Genomic DNA, 13,248 nt, shown 5'->3' with positions numbered 1-13,248 from the left:
TTACTAAGTCTTCTGTCTCCTTTCATGGACTTTTATAGTTCGGTAGAATGAACAGAAAAGTTGCAAGAACAGTAAATGGCTCATCTATACCCTTGAACCAGAGACCCATTCAAGTTTGTCAGTTGTACCAGTGATGTCATTTATAGCCAGAGGATCAGGCATCTTACTCAGTTGTCATATTTCTCTGGTCTCCTTCACTTGGCTCTGCTTGACTTTTATGACCGCCATATGCTTGAGAATTAATGACTCCAGATTAGTCATTTTGTAGAATATTACTTAATTTGGGCATGATTGGTGCTTCCTCGTAATTAGACCCAGCATATGCATTTTTGGCAGGAATATCACAGAAACAGTGCTGTGTTCTCACTGCATCCTCTCAGGTGGCAGTTGATGTCCCTTTGTGTCATTACTGGTTGATTTTTACTAGTAATTGATCAAGGTGGTAGTTACCGGGCTTCTTCACAGATGTCAGTTTTTTTCTCTCTGTAATTGATAAGTATTTGGGGGAGACACTTTGAGATTGTGTAAATATCCTGCACTTCATTCCCATGTCACTCACTAGTTTTAGCATCTGTTGATATTTCTAGTGTGAATTATTATTCCAACCGTTGCTAAATGGTAATTTTTCTTATTCCATCATTCCTTGTACATAAGTAGTTGACACTCTTCTGCAAAGAATACTTCTCTCATCTTCCTATTTATCATTCACTTTATTTATATCAGCATGGACCCATACATTACTATTGTCATCAATGGGTTATAATCCATTACTATAGTACCTTATTTATTTTTATGGCCAGATTTTCTCAGATTTGGCCAGTGGGAGCCCTTTTAAGCTGGTTTCTATGTCCTTTTGACATGTTTTTTTTTTATCATTTTTTTGGAGAATTTCCTATTTTCTGCTACAGCTAGGCTTATCTTGTGCTTTCCCTGACCCAACCCTGAAGTCGCCCATTTCTCCCAGACTCCATGGTTCCTTTTCATAGAGAATGATATTTAGACACTAAGACCTAGACACTAGGTGTGCTCACTGCTACTGGACTAATGCTGCTTCCGGCCTCTCAGTAGACATAGGAAATATAGTTATGTAAACATATAAAAAATTTATGTGTATTTCTATATCCATTTGTAGATATTGAAAACCATGAATTTATACCATTAGCTTCAATTCACATCCAACACCACTAAATTCATTCTGGTTTTCCACTTTTCATATTTATACCTCTCTTTTTAGCCATTGAGAAATCTGGCTTCTATTGTCTCCAGTATATTTACTTATTTTTTCAGTCCCCATAAAGGGGACTATATAAAGTAGCCAATTTCCTACCCTACTGGGCCAACATTAATTCCTACTCATGTCTTCCTACTGGGTTTTGGACTCTGGAGGAAACAAAAGGAGGGTGGGAGGGAGGAAGGATATTTGTTTTTAGACATTTTGTTAATACTGTTCCATGATTTATTTTAACTTATTTGTTTGGTCTAACAATATGACTATCTGGAATATTTCACATATTGATATATATAAACCTGCCTCATTCTTTTTAATAAATGCTTTCTATTTTACACTTACTGTATATATGTATTTTGCACATTTCTATATTGATGGTCATTTAACTGGTTTTTACATTTTCACATTTACAAACAATGATGCATTTTCTTTGCATACACGTATGAAATTTTTCCTGGATTATTAGAAGTAAAATTGCTAAATTTTAAAGGGTATTTATGTTTGTGTGTATTTTGTGTTGTAAGACTATCCTTACCTGAGAAGAAAATTGTATATATAAAATTTTCATTTAAAAGTTAATAAAGAAATCATGATCTAGATGAAAATGGTTTCATTATTACAAGTAGTTCTGAATGTATAACCAGTTTAAAGTTATTTTGTGTAATATGAACATAATTTCCTTCATTATAATGATAACAATATCTCATAATTTTATAGGTCAGTTTGTGGTTCTCACTATCATTTTGGTTAAACCTGATAGGATTTACTGTTTTTATTCTTAGGTTATCCAAATGTGAAACATTTTTCTTGGGATAAATACTTAGAAGAAACCAATTCTTTACCTGCTCCTGCAAGAGCTTTCAAAGTGGTGAGATATTATATTTTACAATATTTGATTAATTTGTGTTGGTGGTAGTGTTCAGTCATTGAAATTTAGGAACAGAAAGAGTATTGGTGAACAGGAATAGGAGAGAAACAGAAGACCAAAGAAGTTGTTTCTGAATTTTTACAATTTTGAAAGGCAGAATTGTTACTGGGGGTTTTGTTGTTGGCATCTAAAAAATACTTCCATTTTGGACTTTAAAGTCTCCTTGGAAAATACTTATATTTGAATTGGTTTGCAGTGAGTTGGTTGCACAGCACACTTCTCTTTTTCCAGCTAGATATTCTGAAAGACCAAACAGGATGAGATATTGCTTTATAATGAAAATTATATTTGATCATTCCTTTGGGTTTGTTTATGGCAAGCTGAGATGCTGGGGTTTTTTTTTTTTCTTTCTTTTATTGCTATAAATCAGCATGTTTGACTACCAAAATGCAAGGTCTTCTGTTTTTATAATAGTATCTTTCTAACTCAGGGTCATTGCTTCTTGCCTATTAAGATTCACAGTTAACCTCAGTTGTGTGCAAGGGAAGAATAAGAAATGAAATGTATTTAAAAAATTTAAAAATCTCATATATCTTTATAATTTGTAACTTTCCATGAATTTAAAGGAAAAGAAAGATATTTTAAATACTTGATTTTTTAAAAAAAATGTGAACAGTCTATCATAAACAACATTTTTCTTTAATGGATCCTTTTGTGCATAAATTTCTAGGATATTTAATGATAGAATTAATTAGTAAGCATGGACACAAATACATAAGAAAAGAACATCAAAATTTTTGAGAGAAAAACTATATTACATGAAGAAAAGCCATATCAAAGAATATGTATGATTCCGTCTGAGAGTAAATTCAGGATTTATAAATGAGTAATGTTTAGAGTCATGTCATATTTATGGATTTTACCTGACTCTCTAACTTTAACATAGCCTCGTACAAAGAAGAGCTGCTTTGCACTTTGCTTTGAACTGGATAAAATTACATCAAGCTCAGTCTGCATGTCTAGTGTCACAGTGATATCAGAGAGAAAATTAAGATTTCTCTCGTTTGGCCTTTAGGTACCTTGCATTAATTGTTCTGCATCCTTTACATAATTTTCACACTTGATTTTCACAGTAACACTTTTATTACACCCATTAGCAATCACCTTGCCTTCTGCCCATAAATTTTTCAGAGGCTGATGGGTTTTTGCTGAGTGTTGAGGTGTGGGTAGCTGTAGGTCCTCATTCTCATTCTTGTTCTTAGGAGAGCAATTCCATCTTGCATGTCTTGATTGCTAATTCTCTTCTTAAAAAGACATCTGTTGCTTTTTGGTCTCACTACCACCTCTAATCTCTGTGTCTCATCTTTGCCACTTGAAGGTTCTTCCCTCTTTTTTTTTTTTTTTTTTTTTTTTTTATTGCGGTATGCGGGCCTCTCACTGCTGTGGCCTCTCCTGTTGTGGAGCACAGGCTCCGGACGTGCAGGCTCAGCAGCCATGGCTCACGGGCCCAGCCGCTCCGCGACATGTGGGATCCTCCCGGACCGGGGCACGAACCTGCATCAGCAGGCGGACTCTCAACCACTTAGCCACCAGGGAAGCCCTTCCCTCTTTTTTAAAAATAATTTTCATGTTTGTTGATTTTGCCAAGACACCTCCAACCAATGAGAAGAAACTCATCATCCCTATGGCTAATCAAAAAAACCATAGCATTTTGAATTTCATCTTAAGATCTTTGGCTTTCTGTTTGCTCCAGTGACTAGTTGCTCAGGCTGTTTCTATTGCCTGTGGGCTTGGCCATGTGATTTGGGATTATTTTTTTGGTAGGGAGGGTGAGGTCCAAAGCCATTCTAGGAACTTGAGTTTGAAAAGCTAGTTCCCTTAATAGCTCATCTTTTTTATTTTATTTTTTTAATTCTGTCTTTGTGACATAGAGCTCACCTTCCCTTCCTCTGAATCTCACTGTATAAAATTTTCTGTTATGGCAGAAACCTCCACATGGATTCCAGAAAAAGATGAAGCTTGAGGTCATAGACAAAAGAAATCCCGTGTTTATTAGAGTAGCAACAGTTGCAGACATGGATGATCACCGAATAAAAGTAAGTGTTCTGTTGTGGTTTTGTTTTGTCTTTTTTTTTTTTTTTTTTACAAGACATCTTAGACAAAAACTTTAGCAGATATTTAATTTGTGAAGTCCGAGAATTAGAGTAGTAAAGCCATAGAAATATGCAAATTAAGTGGCTGCGCACATCCTTGTGAATCAGTATTTTTCCACTTTTTTACTTTACATAAGTATTCTCTTTAATTATGACTGACTTTTAATATCTTACGTATATATTTGGAGGAAAAAAGTAGATACATCATATTAAGGTAATCTATTCAGGAGAAGATATAATACTTCATTTTCCAGTAGTGTGTTCTTTTTAAAAACTATTTAAGGTCACTGTTTTCTTATGCGGTATCGTGCATGTCGACTTTTCAGAATATCCTGCTTTTTAATATAGGACAACTTAAGAGAAATATTTTTATAAATAAAGTCAGATTTTATTAGAGTTGGATTAATAAAAGTCAAGTACCTCTCATAAAGTAAACAAACGTATAAGAAGATGGGTTCAGTCCATGTCCAAATGTGATAAAGTGAAGTGTAGTAGCAGTTCCGGGTGAGGAGCTTCAGGCTCTCGTCTCTGTTTCTGGCTTCAGCATTAACTTCACTCTCAAACCAGAATGATGTGCATTCTACTTACCTCACAGGATCATTTAGAATTTCTGTTAAGAATAATACTAGTTATGAGAGCAGCCAGACGTTAGATTTACATTGAGTTTTACAGGGTAGGAGTATTCTTCCATTATCTGATATTTGTGGTGATAGCAGTGTGGGAGATTTATGTTATTGTCCTTACTTTATTGATGAGGCTGAGGCGCAGAATCAATTATTAATTATGGGCAGTGGCAGTACTAAGTCACGGTCCTAAGCTATAGGAGTCTAAGTTCATGTTCTTTAAATAATAATAAATCAGATCTTCATGTATCTCTAATGAGATAATATATAGGAAAATAAATTATAAAATAACATGAAAAACCTGTACAAAGGTAGTATTTCCATAAAATAGGACTTTTAGCATTTAATTCACTGTTTTTAAGATTGCATAATCATATAACATTTTAGAAAATTTTATAAGTAATGGAAGACCTGTGTTAATCTTTTTCAAGTGTGTTTTCTTGTTAGTTTTCCTTAGAAATGTAGAATTAAGTAATACATTATTTTTATAATTCAAATTGGTCAGAATTGAAAAAAAAGTGTTTTGGCTTGGGTGCAGAAAGTTTATTCCCATATACAGCTGGTGAAAGTATAAAGTGTCTCAGCCTTTCTGGAGAGCAGTTTGGTGATAGGCATCAAAAGTCTCAGAATGTTGTTTACCCTTTAATTCAGGAATTTCAGTCCTAGGAATTTATGTTAAAGGAATAACCAAAAGGAATATACAAAGATAAAAGCTGCAAGGAGGATATAACAGAGCCAGTGATTTATGGTATTTAGCATTGAGAATAAGCAGAGTGGGAGATGGGTAAAAATAAATGACTATATGTCTTCATGCTGTTTTATATTTTAGAAGAATATTTAATTTTGGCAAGTGAGAAATTCGGGTTTAATACTATATATAATGTCTGGTGTTGTTTTTTAAAAGAATATATATATGTATGTGTATATATATATATATATGTATGTATGTGTATATATGTGTGTGTGTGTGTGTGTGTGTATATACACACACATACATAAACAGTTATGGAAATAAACAAAGCAAAATAATGACAGTGATTTTCTGTTAAGATTATACGTGATTAGGTTTTTCTTTCTCATTACCAGGTTTCAGGAACACATATTACTTTTGTGATTTTGGTCCAGAGGGGTCAAATACTCTAAAGTGGATGGTTCAGTTAGTTAATGAGAAAAGTTTAGACTAGAAATCCAGCTCTTTTTGCTTCTGGCTGAATTCTCTTTCCAGTACAACATCCAGGTCAATCTTTAATACACAAAAAAGAACTGGCTACTGAGGTATATAGTTGACAATCATCTTTTATAATACTGGAATGAATTTCATAGCTAAACATAAACCAGTGGACAAATATCTGTTTTTTTATGAAGTCCACAAAAGGTTAGTGAACAGGTGACAGTAACTCAATCTGAGGATTCATCAGAGACTTGTGAGAAAATACAGGACACTTTCAACAGTAGAAGTTTTTCTAATAATATGGGAGATGATATAGCAAGAATGCTTATTTTTTCTTTTTCAGGAAGGACAAGAAAGCGGAAAATAGAGACAAAGTCATTAGTGTAGTGTAATATTTTAAGTTTCTCAAGGGTAAAAATCAACTCTTAAGTTAAATAAAATCAACTTTTTAAGTTATGTAATCCATAACATTTCACACTGAGTTATTACAGTTAAATTTTTTTAAACCTAGTGTATTTTGCTGTTGAAGGAAAATGACGAGAATAGTTTTGCTCTTGTCTTTTACGTTTTCGTGACAGAACGTAAGATTGTTCTGCCCTCTCCGTCCCCACCGCCAGGTTTGGTTCCCCAGAGGCAAGAACTTTCAACTCTTCTGGCTGTTGCTTATGACATTTGATCAGCAGTTTAAAAAAATAATAGCTGCATTCTGCTATTTCTGAATCCATCAATTTAAAATATGTTTATTTCCTTCCTGTTTTGGTAGTTCAGGATTTAGGTCTTGTCATCCTTCCCTTCCGCTTATCCTTGCAGTAATTATTTCACAGTGTTTGTTCTTTTTTTTTTTTCACTCTTCCATGTTTACTGTTGTAAACAAATCTCGTTCACTGCTGAGCAAAGGCGTCTTTTTCTTATGATACTTTGTTTTTCCTAGAGCCAGTAATTAATTTGTATTTTGATTTTCAGTTGTCTGTGTTCTTACTGGATTTTAACAAATGCTCCAATAAATCTGACAAGCCTTTTGGTCAAAAAGCTCAAGTGTATTTTTGAATCTTGCATCTATATCTTTCTTTTTTTTCCTGAACCCTTCTTCCCACAACTTAACAGCCACCTATTCTGATCAGCATGGTTACCCTCTCAGCCTCACACACAGCTTTCATCCTGAGACTCCTCTTTGCCAACACACTATATTGTATATTCATTTTTCCTGAGTCTCATGCTTTATATTTCTTTGTATACTCTCTTACCTTGCTGAAATACATCTTTTGTAACTTTCTGAGGAAGGGTGTATGAAAGGCATATTTTTCGACTCTTTGCATATCTGAAAATGTCAATATACTAGCCTTTCACTTGATTCATACTGTGATGGGGTAGAGAATCATTTCCCCTCAGAAACTACAAGCATTGTTCTGCTGTCTTCCCATGTGAAATGTTGGTTTTTGAGACATCCAAGGCCATTGGGTTCCTTCTCTCTGGGTGATGTACCTTTTCTCTCTGGAAACTCTCAAGACCATCTTTGTCCCTGATATTCTGATGTTTTGTAGTGACGTGCCTTGTTGTGAGGGTCATTTTTCACTTATCATGCAGGGCACTAATACCCTTTCACTGTGGAGTTTCATATCCTTTGGTTTTTAGAAATGTTCTTACATTATTGATTTGATGACTTCCTTCTCTCTCACTGTTCTCTTTTGCAAGTCCTGCTACTCTGGTATTAAACCTCTGGGATGGACCCCCTATTTTTCTTATATTTTCTTTCTTATGCTTCTCTGATTTTTTTTTCTACTTGCTTAGAGATATCCACTCTATTTTTTAAATCCTGTATTGCATTTTTAATAACAACTATGTTTTTTTTTAATTTTCAAGAGTTTTTTCTTATTTTCTAGTCTTCTCCCTTCCCCCCTTTCAAAATGGCGTCCTCTTTTTATTTCCTGAAGCAATATTGTTTCTTATCTGAGGACACCAGTGATAGTTTTCCTTCTGTTTCCTTTTATTTTCTCTAAATTCCTCTTTGAGTTAGTTTGGCTTCTGCTTTCACATTAGAGCCTCTCTTCAAATGTCAAGTCCTTGACTGGATGTTCACAGTAAGAAAAGGCACTTAACATTAGTTGTTTTTAGTCAATAAGGTGGGCTTTATTGGCTGTTGGACTTCATGTGGGAAAAGAGAGCAGAGAGCCAGCTTTTTCATAGGGAGGTCCCCATTCTTCAGCGTCTGGATTCTTGGTCTAGAGCCTTTCCATTTCTTCTAGTCTCCTCCCTAGGGAGGGGCAAACTTGGTGGCCCCTGTGTGAGGCAAGGAGAAGGATGGGATTGGAGGATACAGGCTCTCACTCAGTCCGTGTGCTTTCTGTCTGGCCCGTCACCATTGTCCTGGAGTTTAAAACCTCCATGCTTATGTCTCTAGAAAGTAAACCTCTACTCTTGCAGGGTTGATGAAGGGGCAGCTACTTCGGTGGGTGGCATAGAGGATCAGACCTAGAGGTCTAACCACTCCATATTCAGAGTTTGAGCCAATCCTGTCATTTTCCAGGATGTGGAAAACCTCCTCACATACCGCTGCCTCCATATTGAGCCCTTCTGGGTTCTGCACTGCGAGCCAGTTCACTCTGGGCCTGCATTCCCTCTCTAGGCATCTGGGTTGCAACCCACCCACTCTCTACCAGTGGGTCAGCCCTCCCTCATCTGCTTCTTCCCTCCACATACATCATTGCCACTTCTCACCTATCAGCTACTTTCCTTCTCCATTTGTCCTTCTGGGTTTTTACCTTTTCGAACATAACTTTCATTTCAGAAGAGAGCAGAAATAAGCACCTGGGTCTAAAATGTGTTTTACTGAGTTGCCTTTCACCTGAACAGAAAATACAACCAAATCATTTTTTTTTTTTTTTTTTTTTTTTGCTGTACGCGGGCCTCTCACTGCTGTGGCCTCTCCCGTTGCAGAGCACAGGCTCCGGACACACAGGCTCCGCGGCCATGGCTCGCGGGCCCAGCCGCTCCGCGGCATGTGGGATCTTCCGGGATCGGGGCACGAACCCGTGTCCCCTGCATCGGCAGGCGGACTCTCAACCACTGCGCCACCAGGGAAGCCCCCAAATCATTTTTTAAAAAAAGAAATAGTGGGGGCCTCCCTGGTGGCGCAGTGGTTGAGAGTCCGCCTGCCGATGCAGGGGATACGGGTTCGTGCCCCGGTCTGGGAGGATCCCATATGCCGCGGAGCGGCTGGGCCCGTGAGCCATGGCCGCTGGGCCTGCGCATCCGGAGCCTGTGCTCCGCAACGGGAGAGGCCACAACAGTGAGAGGCCCGCATACCGCAAAAAGAAAAAAAAAAAAAAAAAAAAAAAAAAGAAATAGTGTGCTTTCTAAAAATATTATCTGTCTTAATCTTGAAATTTTCAATAACGAGTATTAAGTTTTTATAAAGGGTCCAAATTACACTCCTAGGTTAAAAAATGTATTCAGTTTTCTAAACTATAATTTTAAATATGTGTAAGTTAAGTCATCTGTACTATGCTTTGATACATAATAGTCTATTTTCTTTAGAATTTTAATTAAATTCAGCCTTGTTGCTGAGTTGCTTTTATGTTTAACTGATTTTGTACTGGGACATTTCTATTATAAATATTTTTGGATGTCTTTTTATGTTCTGTACAATGTTTAAATATTTCGTGTTGTATGTTTATGTATCTTCCTCTCTTGCTCTTTGTCAGGCATTTGATTTCATTTCAAAATAGGACCCAGCAAGAGAAAAGTTATCAGCTACCATTACTAGAATGTCTGATTTTTTGTTTGTTTAAAGCCTCTTAATGTGCCAGGGACTGAAGTAGTAAAGATGAAATGAAATTATATAAACTTTAATAAATTTATTTCATCTGGGCTTCCAGAAGAAAGAATATTAATTAGGGTTAATATTAATTTTGTATATATTATTAATGTTCACATAATTTCACATAGCAGTTTTTTAATTGAAGTATACTTGACTTACAATATTTTATTAGTTTCAGGTGTACAGTGTAGTGAGTATTTTTGCAGATTATACTCCATTAAAAGTTATTACAAGTAATGGCTATAGTTCCCTGTGCTGTACAATATATCCTTGTTGCTTATCTATTTTATACATAGTAGTTTGCATCTGTTAATCCCATACCCCTAATTTGTTCTTTCCCCCTTCTCTCTCCCCTCTGGTAACCACTAGTTTGTTTTCTATATCTGTGGGTCTCTTTCTGTTTTGCATATATATTCATTTGTATTATTTTTTAGATTCCACATATAAATGATTAGGTAGCAGTTTTTAAGTGCATTTGCTACTTAGAGAATTGTATTGTTACCTCTGTTCATAATATCTAAATTAAATTTTAACTCTGAAATTTAACCTTAAAGTACTAGGATTCTCCTGATTGCCGGTCAACCTAGTTTGTAGGAGATTTTAGACTTATTTACAGTAACTAAGTTATATCTGTCATCTAAGATAGGTGACTTTTCATTGCCAAACTGAGAGGTCAGTTTTAATGAAAAGTAGGAAGGGGTTATGGTATCACCAGATATAGTAGCTCTAACATATTCTTGAAGGTATATGGGAGGAAATTTTTAAAATAACCCTATTATTTATGATGATATTAAGATTTTTGGAGTCTATATTGCTTTACAGTAGTGTCCTGTTTAGTGTCAGTGGGACTCAATTCTGAGTGCACAGCAGAGTTACTTAGAAGTTAAGTAAACATATAGGTGCACAGAACCCAAGCTATAAGTTCAGAACCTCCTTGGTGAGCTCAGCCATTTTTGTATTTTTTTTCTTCTTCTTTTCAATAATCATGAGTAATTCTAGTGTATATCCAGGTTGGAGAACCACTTACTTGTTAGGATTGAGTTTGTTTGCTGTAGGAAGATAGCTAAATTTTGTAAAATTTAACAAATGGAACATGAGTTATGGGAACATTGATTCCAGTATAGAAGAAGTGAAATTCAGGAATAGCAAGATGAGAAAACATAAGAGTTTTGTGTATCCAGTAAAGTAGAGCATTATCACTTGATGATTAGTTGAGAATTAGAATGCTTAAAACTTAACTATAATGCCGTGAATTATGACTGCTCATTTATTGGTGGCATTGATAGCATAAACTTTAGAAAATTACCATGAATATCATTCTGTGTTATTTGAACATTATTTTTGATCAGAGGAAAGGAAAGGGTTGTTTCAAGTTAAACAACTTTCTTTAAGTGCTGCTTTTATATGCAAAATGTATGTGAATGATGAACAAGTTTATTTTGGATCCATGAATTTTAGCCTCTTACTCCTCCTAACTAGCTCTGTGATCTTTTCTCCTCTTTAAAATATTATCCATGATTTCTTGCAGGTGTGGAATTCTGTGGGATTTAACTCTAGGATTAATTAATTTCTAAGCTTGAGAAAGTGGAGTCATTGCAATGGACATTATATTGAACCTATATATACATACCTTAATAACTCTGTACTATTCCATCATATAAATATACCATTATTTAACCAGTCTCCTGATGGTAGACACTCTGGTTGCTTTCTACTACAACAATGAGTTGAGTTATTTAGATTATCAAGTCAAAGATGATATATTTTAAGTGTTGATCCATTATTGCCAAATAACTCTCCAGAAATATCTCACCAGTCAGGACTCCTGTCAATGGTCTATGAGAACGTCCATTTATTCTCATACTTAACAGCTCTAGAAGTCACCAAAATGGAATGTTTTGGCAGGTTGAAAGAAGAAGAATTTCATCCTGTGATTTTAATTTATAGTTTTTTAGTTATAAGTGAAATTGATTGTCTTTTCACGTGTTTACTAACAATTTATTTTCTTGTTTATGAGCCATTTGTATCTTTTTCATCTTTTCTGTTGGATTTTTCACCTTTTTATACTGGTATATGGTGTTTTTACAAATTAAGGAACGAAGTACATTGTCACATGTTAACAGATGTGTTTTTCAGGTTTCTTTTGGGTTTTCCATCTTGCCAGCAGTAATATTTGCCATTGTGAATATTTAAATTTTGATGTACTTGAATTGATGCATCTTTTTTTTATGGCTTTTGAGTTTGGTGTCTTGCTTACAAAGGCTACTGCACTCTAAGATAAATATATTAATGTATGCTTTCTTCTAGAACTTTTATTGTTCAGTTTTCAGTGTTTGGATTTTTTTATCCATCTGGCATCTATTGTGCTTTTAGTAGTAAGAGATTCATAGACTTTAAGAAGGAAATCTAGCTGGCAAACTTGATCTAAAATAAAATATATATAACATTTTAGTATATCCTTTCCTTCTAAAAGATAAAAAATATGTGATACTTGAAAGACATGTAGCTAGCTGATCCTTAGTAACCATGCCTGAAAGACTAACTGCCCTTTTACATGGTGGCCAATAAAGTTGGTAGCCCTGACCACTCTGTAAAATCTCTTTGAGAGATATTGTAATTATTTATGAGAAAAAATACTTTAAAATGCATTTGATGGGGGCATATTTTGTAAATTGGGTGTCCATTCACTGAATTTTTTTAAGTCTTTTTTAGCATAATTCTAGGAGACTTGACATTTATATGAAAGGTCCTGCCTCTCTACTCTCCCTTCCTCCTCCCTCCCTTCCCTGATTTGTTCATTACTCAATAATATTTATTGGGTGTTTAGTGTTGCTCATATGAAGATGTTAGGTACTCAAACTGCTTATAGTAGTGGGAGATACATGTAATATGTCTGTAGAAGTATTACCGAAAAAGTGCCCTTGGCAGGACATTTAATTATGGTTAGATAATATGTCGAAGGTAGTTCAACAGTACCTCTTTTCTCATACTGGGATGAAGTAATTTGAATAATTAAAATAATTTATCTGGATATTAAATGTACTATATAAGTTAGAAGAGAATGAACATGGTTATGGTGGGCAAAACTTTTACTGTAGGAATTCTCGTGACCTAAATTATACTATTAATTTCTTTTTGTTATCCAGGTTCACTTTGATGGCTGGAATAGTTGCTATGATTACTGGATAGATGCAGATTCTCCTGATATTCACCCTGTCGGTTGGTGTTCAAAAACCGGGCATCCTCTTCAGCCTCCTTTGAGTAAGAGACACAGTGATAACCTAAAGAAATGTTTCCATTTTCTTGTGTAGTGTGCTTAATATTTTCTTTTCCTCTACCTTCTCGTTCTATTGGGTTGGCCAAAAAGTGCCTTCAGTTTTTAAGTAAA

General features: G+C 35.2%; 1 protein-coding gene across 7 annotated transcripts in view; it reads left to right on the top strand.

The window, feature by feature from the left end:
* Positions 1 to 13,248, top strand: part of L3MBTL3 (L3MBTL histone methyl-lysine binding protein 3) — a 126,725-nt gene that overhangs the window by 63,165 nt on the left and 50,312 nt on the right. For all 7 annotated transcript variants that reach the window (XM_082633266.1, XM_082633271.1, XM_082633270.1 and 4 more), the window contains 3 exons: positions 2,011 to 2,096; positions 4,082 to 4,192; positions 13,007 to 13,121. In XM_082633266.1, coding sequence (XP_082489392.1) covers positions 2,011 to 2,096; positions 4,082 to 4,192; positions 13,007 to 13,121 — 312 coding nt within the window. The remainder of the gene's footprint in view (positions 1 to 2,010; positions 2,097 to 4,081; positions 4,193 to 13,006; positions 13,122 to 13,248) is intronic.

The sequence above is a fragment of the Mesoplodon mirus genome (genome assembly GCF_964341445.2).
Source record: "Mesoplodon mirus genome assembly, chromosome: 10".
Classification (NCBI taxonomy): Eukaryota; Metazoa; Chordata; class Mammalia; order Artiodactyla; family Ziphiidae; genus Mesoplodon; species Mesoplodon mirus.
Note: the sequence above shows the minus strand (reverse complement) of the source record. Positions and strands in the feature narration are given on the sequence as shown.